General features: G+C 40.4%; 1 protein-coding gene across 1 annotated transcript; it reads left to right on the forward strand.

Annotated features, from left to right (window-relative positions):
- Nucleotides 1-428: 428 nt before the first annotated feature.
- LOC308643514 (olfactory receptor 2A5) lies at nucleotides 429-1382 on the forward strand (the record flags this gene model as incomplete). The annotated part of the gene is made up of 1 exon (XM_081283339.1): nucleotides 429-1382. One exon carries the CDS (start codon nucleotides 429-431, stop codon nucleotides 1380-1382), a length of 954 nt encoding a protein of 317 aa, XP_081139465.1.
- Nucleotides 1383-8188: the final 6806 nt, after the last annotated feature.

Consider the following 8188-nt stretch of genomic DNA (forward strand, 5'->3'; position numbering starts at 1 on the left):
ACTGATGAAGAGAAAGTAGGGACAACATGTGAAAACTAAATAAATAAAGAAAGTGAAAACACATGACATAGGGTTATAGTCCCTTCTCAAAAATAGCATGACTAAATTCTGAAAAATAATTTATTCTCTCACTGCCACCATAGTAAAAATGTGGATTTTCCAATCAAAGATAAGCAAAATTCTGCAGAAAGGTAAATAACATATGACAACCTGGGCTCGCTTATTATGTGAGTTATCTAAAGTAAGTGTTCTTTCTGCATTTCTGTGGATTAAATGATTTGACCCAATGACTGGAAGAGATTGCTGAGTCAGCGCATGGTGTGCATCATGAACCTTCTATTTCCATTTACTGTCTAATCCAGATCTGCTTTTGGTCCTCAGCACACGCCTCACTGCCACAGCAGGGACCTAGGTACTGTCACAAGGGCATGACAGAAAATCAGACATGGGTCACAGAATTTATTCTTCTGGGATTTCCAATCGGTCCAAAGACACAGATGCTCCTGTTCGGGCTCTTCTCCCTGTTCTACGCCTTCACCCTGCTGGGGAACGGAGCCATCCTGGGGCTCATCTGTCTGGACCCCAGGCTGCACACACCCATGTACTTCTTCCTCTCTCACCTGGCCATTGTCGACATGTCCTATGCTTCCAACAATGTCCCCAAGATGCTGGCAAACCTTGTGAACAAGAAAAAGACCATCTCCTTTGTTCCCTGCATAATGCAGACCTTTTTATACATGGCTTTTGCTCACACGGAATGTCTCCTGTTGGTGGCCATGTCCTATGATCGATACGTGGCCATCTGTCACCCCCTACATTACGCTGTCATCATGAGCCAGAGAGTGTGCACCATCCTGGCTGCTGCTTCCTGGGCATGTGGCTCCCTCCTGGCCCTGGTCCATGTGGTCCTCATCCTGAGGCTGCCCTTCTGTGGGCCTCACGAGGTCAACCACTTCTTCTGTGAGATCCTGTCTGTCCTCAAGCTGGCCTGTGCCGACACCAGGCTCAACCAAGTCGTCATCTTTGCTGCTTCTGTGTTCATCCTGGTGGGGCCCCTGTGCTGGGTGCTGGTGTCCTACACACGCATCCTGCTGGCCATCCTGAGGATCCAGTCAGGGGAGGGCCGCAGAAAGGCCTTCTCCACCTGCTCCTCCCACCTCTGTGTGGTGGGGCTCTTCTTTGGCAGCGCCATCGTCATGTACATGGCCCCCCAGTCCCGCCACCCTGAGGAGCAGCAGAAGATCCTCTCCCTGTTCTACAGCCTTTTCAACCCCATGCTGAACCCCCTGATCTACAGCCTGAGGAACGCAGAGGTCAAGGGTGCCCTGGGTAGGGTGCTGAGGAAGAAGAGATCAAGGTGGAGAGATGGCGGGGCACCTTGAAGGTAAAAGATGTGCTCTCTGTGAGGTAGGGCCAGGATGTCAATGCCTCAGCGACTCACTTCTTAGATTTATGATGTCAGGAACGATCACATGCTGTCCCTAAACACAGGGCATTGACATGACCACAAAGCATAGCAGAAAGGCACAGAGAGCCCAGGCATGGAGACAAGGGTCAGGTGGGGTGAAGCACAGGGGCAAGCAGCCATGAACTCCTACTGCCAGATCTACCCCACAGTGGCTTCTGATCTTCTGAGGCATAGTTCCCTGAAATTTTCTCTTAAATTCCTCCATGATTTCCCTTTCCCTTATTGCCCCAAGACATGCTAAGTGTCCCAGGATGTATGCTGCTGCAGATGTGCACGTACCCTCACAGGGCTAAGCAGCCTGGGTTGATCAGCCCCTATGGGGTGTGGAGAGGGCTTGAGTAGAGCCAGAGTGTGATCCAGAACTTCTACCCTGGAAAGTCATCTGAATGAGCCACTTAGGTCTGTGTTTAAGAAAAGCTAAAGTGAGGTTTAAGTTTATGATTCCTTTCTTCTTTCATCTCCACTTAATCTGTTTCATTAGTTAGAAAAGGTTTAGAAAGATTGTACATTTGGAGTAACTATGAGAGGAAGTTATTAAGGAGTTACCTTCTCTGGAATTCAGATGACAAAATTAAATGTGAATGGCAGTTCATTATTATGCTGATCAAGTAAAATATTATATGAGGAAAAAAAATTGCCAAGAAAGAAACACTCCAAAAAAATGGATATCTTGATAAAACACTGTGGACCATCACTTAGAACGATATATCACAGGTCTCATAAGGACTTTGACAAACTTCAACAACACTGCCAAGGGCACCTACTCCAGGGGACATAAATCACTTTTTCTGCACCTGTGCAGTCAGAATGACATGAAAGAGTAATTGGTTGTATTTTAACCAAGAACAGGACCTAAGTGGTCAGCAGAGTGACAGTGGTCCCTAGACACAGAAGTATGGGGTCCTCAGAATGCTCTGCTGTGTTTCCTAACATGTACTGTCACATGCCATTCAAGTGTGATATGTGATGATGTTATATTGTTACCTGATGCTTGTAGATCTTTCTATTTTTCACCATATTTTTTTACATATAATTATCACTCTATATTTTTCTGTTCTCAGGAAATAAAGAAGCAAAGGGGCAATGTTTTCCTCCCACTTTCACTCAATGCGTTTTTTTCCCTTTCAGTTCTCAAAAGGTCGAGTAGCAAGCTGTTCTGCCTATCTGTCTATCTGAGCAAACATCTGGCCTTTGGTCATCTTTATGATTCTTATCTCCACAGTGTAAGTCTTTCCCAGCCCACAGAACACTACAAATCCTGCTCTGAGCCCTAAAGATAAAAATCTGAATAAGGAAATAAATAATGGCCCTCAATGCAACTATAAGCACTATGGAATTATTTTGTACCCTACTCTGAAAGTAGTAAGCAAAAAGGCAATATTTTCATATAACAAGGATTTTCTAACTCTTCCTAGAAAAATTATTATATTCTCTAATATATGTATACCTTGTATTATGATTAAAATTCTAAAAGGGAAGGGTAAGAATAAAAATATACAGTAGTTTATCTAACATAAGGCAGAAACCATAGATTTGGATTCAGAATTTTTCATTTAGGGATGATGATAAGAAATCAGGGGATGGCATTCATTCTTATTCAGTTCAAAAATGCTTGGAAAAAAATAAGCCAAAACTACCAAACTTCTGTAGAAGAAAACTAATATAGAAGAATTAAAAAGAATTGTTGTCTAGCACCCCTGAATGGCTCTGAGACACACACACTCACCAATAATAAATTGTGTGTGTATGGGCAGGCAGGGAATGCCTAAAGATGAAGTTACTATGAATTGTTGAGTTCTTGGATGATGATGATGATGATGTGGTGGTGGTGGGATTGAACCTGGGCCTTAATAAATAAATTATACTTCACTGCTTGACCTCCTTCTATTTATTCTTCCAACATTAGTCACAGTTTTCAAAGGGCTGGGAATAAATAGAATAGAGAGGATGAAAACTCTCTACTGAGTGCTTCGCAAACGTCACCCCATCTTTTACCAGTAACTCAGTGGAGTAGATATCATTTTCCTTGTTCACTAGATAAGGAATCAACATTTCAGAGTGCTTTAGCCCCTTGTCCTACGCCACACAGCCAGTGACAGTGCAGAATTGAGATGGAGTCATGGACCGTGCTCATTGCTGACCAACATTGTTTCTTTTGTTTCTTGCCCAAACAGCACCGATTTTAGATCAACATGAGTAGGGCCCAACAGGCACATGATGCCGAAGTCTAGAATAGAAAATATAACACAATGCCATGTCCAAAGCCTCAAGACCAGAAAGAATATAATCTTGAGCTGGCTTGTCTTTGGGGAAATCATTATCACCCAGGATAAGAGTAGACACCCTCATCTTGGTGGCCCACTTATTCCCCAATAGTAACTCCCTCTTGATGCCTTTCCATAAAATCACATGATCCCACAAGGCATTGCCTCAAAGGGTGCAGTCTGAACTAGAAGTATCATGTTATCCTCAGTATTCTATCATGCTGATAGTTCTGTTCTTCTCTCTCTCTCATCAAATTTACCCATCTGTTTTCCTTTCCTGTGCTATGAATGCTTTCCCAATGAGCTTCCCTGCTTTGCTTGTGTGCTGATTTTTTTTTTTTTTTTTTTTTTTTTTTTTTTTTGTGGTGCTGGGGATTGAATCCAGGGCCTGGTGCATGTGAGGCAAGCACTCTACCAACTGAGCTATATCCCCAGCCCCTATGTGCAGATTCTGGATGGAACTGCCTGACCAGAGCTCTGTGCTGCTGAGACACTTGTTAGCTTGGATTTGCATTTCAGTTGTGCTGGGGCTTACTGATAGGTCTGCTTCTAACTATGACTGAGTCTCCTCAATCCTGAGTTTCATCTGAGGTCAGGTGGGGATACTAATTCTTCTCCTAGGTACTTCTCACAACTGTTATGGGTAGTCAATGATATAATGCATGTGAATCTGATTTGTATATTTTTTGATGAGGAAGGTATAAGGATAATGAGAATGAAAAGATCGTCCAGTATGACAGAGTACTGGTAAAATTCATGATTAAACAACTACAGCACTATAAAAATCAATTGTATTCTAATAATTCATGAATTATTACAATACTTAGAAGAAAAGATGTCTCAAAAAACTTCATCTTTATGAGTTTACAAGTTTTTTAATCTCTTTTATTTGGTTGGTAATCTTGGGGAAGGTCTGCATCAAAGAGGTAGAAGGATATGCATAAAATGTTTGGAATGAAATGGTTTTCATTGTTCCTGATGGGAGATAAACTGTAAAAGAAAGCTTTTATGAATTTTTACATTCTATACATAGCTGCAAAATTCCAAAAAAAATTCTTGAGATAGCATTTAGGATAGAAAATAAACAGAAAAATAATTAGTCTATAGCTTTGTTGTATTTTTTCTCTTACCTTCATACTAAGAATTCTCATCACTGTGTGCCTAGAGTAGTTCCACTAGGAAATGCAGGGTCTAAATGTGGAGATACAAGCTTGCTGTTGTGGGACCCTGTTCATTGGTTGAATGCTAGTACTCGTAGTTGCCTCCGCCTTACTAGTGGTCAGGATGCCAGGGAGATTAGGAATATACGGGAGAACAAATAAGTGAATGAACAGACAGAAACTTTTTTAAATAAATGCAAATGTTTTACCTGGGAATGAGAAGACAAATAAGAAAAAATAGCTGTCTTCATATGTTCCACAGAACATCCTATAAGAGATAAAAGTGACTTATTATTGCCTTTCAGAGGGAAAAGCCATATCAATAGGTAAGCTTATTAGGGAGGTAGAGTTAAAAATTAATGAAATAAATTCTTTTCTAGCATCATAAAGAATCCATCAATGAGGCCTTTGAATTGGTGTGCACTTGCTATAAATGACAAGTGTTGGTTGAACTATACACACGTTGAACAGGCATTTGCAATAGGTTCTCTATAATGCCTTTTCAGTATTAAACATTTTGATTTTGCAGAAGTCTTTCATCTTATTTTCTTGATGTCAGAAAGTTTAAACTGATTTTAAACAAACTTGTAGATGTTCAAAGACTTTTAAATTGCAAATAGGATGTTTCCTGTGTCAAAATTCTGTCTTGCTCTCCCGGTTATTGAGCAGAATTATCAAAAGAAAATACTCAAGTAGGAAGAAGGAGTTGGATAAGGTCCATATTTGAGGTTCTCTCAACGTAATTTCCAAAACCACCACTTCATTCCTAAATAGTTGTGGTTTCACATTTAAAATATTCACTTGATCTCCAGTGGTAGTTGCTCAAAGACTTTGCTTGAAACACAGAGCAGTGACAGATAAACCAGGAAAGAAGAATGAGAAAGACAAAGCCAGCTTCCAAGGTAAGATAAAAATCTCTGCCGACCAGAAACAAAGCGAAAATGCAGACTGTGATTCAGCAGAATCTGGCAGCTGGCCCGAGTGGGAAGAGTTTTGCTTAGGAAACTGAAGTGCTTCATGTGATAACTGAAAACCGAGGTGGGGCCTTTTCTTGAAAATAGAATCTGGGGGCGGGTGGGAGGGACTTTTATTGCTTACTAATGGAGACCAGAAGTTGCACCATCACACTCTGCCTTACCTGTAAGAGAACCCCCGCTTCCTACTACAGACAGACATGGAGTCCACCCACCCAGCCAGCTGTAGAGATCTTCAGTATGCTCAATATTGTTACAGGGGAATAGTTCTAAATCACCAATGTAAGAATCAGGGCTGGAGGTAGAGGGATAAGAACGTGGACAGGGGGAGAACTGGGTCTGTAGAATGACCTTCAAGTCCATTTTTAGAAGCTGTCCCCCCCTCCAAAAAAAAAAAACAGTCAAAATTATCAACAGGTAAAATACAAATTCACTTCTATTGACATTCATTGTTTGTCTTTAGGAATGATACGATAAATATTGTATGTTCTAAACAGGTAAATAAATAGAGTATTTTTAAGGCATGACAACTGCTTTAAGCAGCTGAGGAGTTAAGAAGAAGAAAGGAGTTAGAAAAGAATAGATGGATCTCAAAAAATATCAGTTACAAGTTTTATAAATAAAACATATAGTCCTTAAAATAATAGAGACTGAATTTCCTGATATGGGGGGGCGGGAATCAACAAACAGGGTAAATGCTAGAGGAAACACATTAGAAGAAGAAAAACTGTGAAACAGAAGGTGGAATAGTATAATAAGACACCTTTTTTAAAAAAAGAAAATGAAATAAAAAGCACTGAGAAGCTAGATTGAGATACAATATTCATTTATCATATGGATAAAAAATGGGAAAGCACATCATTGTGGAGATGATTTTTTTTGATTAATAGATGAATTCTCAGAACAAAAGAGTACTCTGAATATCAAGCTACATGGTGAAAAATAAATCCATATCTGGACATATTATAATGAAAGAACAGAATATTAAGGAGGAAAAAATAATCAAAGCCTCAGAGGAAAAAAAAAGAATACATAAAAAAGAATAATAAGTAATAGCAGACTTCCCTGAAGCAAACCAGATGTCAGAAAATAATATTTAACACAACCAGGAAAACTGTTACTCTATAATTTCATACTCAGCTAAACTATCATTCCAGAAAGAGAAAAATTAAAACGACAAAGAAAAAGTCAAGTAAAAATGACCCCCCTCCCTTATATCACCTTCAAAAGAAGTATTACTGATGAGTAAAACTGGATAGAAAACAAGAATTCCAATATACGTTAAGATACATACCCAGTGCACATTAATAGAACATGTTAGTAAAGAAGGCTGTTGAAAGCAAACAAAAGAGAAAAAAACCTCTTAGTTGCTATACAGGTAGAAGTAAATAGCATCAAGGAGTAATTAAGTCACAGTAAAGTCCTTGACGTGATTAGAAACATGAAGTCCTGAATGATTACAGGGGAATAGTAATAAACCACTAATGTAAGAATCAGGGCTGGAGGGAGAGGGACAAGAACGTGGACAGGGGGAGAACTGGGTCTATAGAATGACCTTCACGTCCATTTTTAGAAGCTGTCCCCCCCCAAAAAAAAAAAACCAGTCAAAATTATCAACAGGTAAAATATAAATTCACTTCTGACAACATCTGATCCATGCTTGATTGTAGACTGCACTAGAAACATTCATAACTTAAAATTTAACTGCAACATGGCATGGTGGCACACGCCGATAATCTCAGCAGCTCAGGAAGCTAACAAGGAGGATTACAAGTTCAAAGCCAGCCTCAGCAACTCAGTGAGGCCCTAGGTAACTTAATGAGACCCTGTCTCAAAATTTAAAATAAATAAATAAATAAAAACAAAAGGGTCTGAAGATGTGGCTCAGCGGTTAAGTACCCCTGGGTTCAATCCCTGTACCAAAAAAAAAAAAAGAAGAAGAAGAAGGAGGAGGAGGAGGAGGGGGGGAGGAGGAGGAGGAGGAGGAAGAAGAAGAAGAAGAAGAAGGAGGAGGAGGAGGAGGAGGAGGAGGAGGAGGAGGAGGAAGAAGAGGAGGAAGGAGAAGGAGAAGGAGGAGAAGGCAAAGAAGAAGAAGAAGAAGGCAAAGAAGAAGAAGAAGAAGGAGGAGGAGGAGGAGGAGGAGGAGGAGGAGAAGGAGGAGGAGGAGGAGGAAGAAGGAGGAGAAGGAGAAGGAGAAGGAGAAGGAGAAGGAGAAGGAGAAGGAGAAGGAGAAGGAGAAGGAGAAGGAGAAGGAGAAGAAGAAGAAGAAGAAGAAGAAGAAGAAGAAGAAGAAGAAGAAGAAGAAGAAGAAGAAATGTTTTT

This window comes from Spermophilus citellus (assembly GCF_964194105.1).
Source record: "Spermophilus citellus genome assembly, chromosome: 3".
Classification (NCBI taxonomy): domain Eukaryota; kingdom Metazoa; phylum Chordata; class Mammalia; order Rodentia; family Sciuridae; genus Spermophilus; species Spermophilus citellus.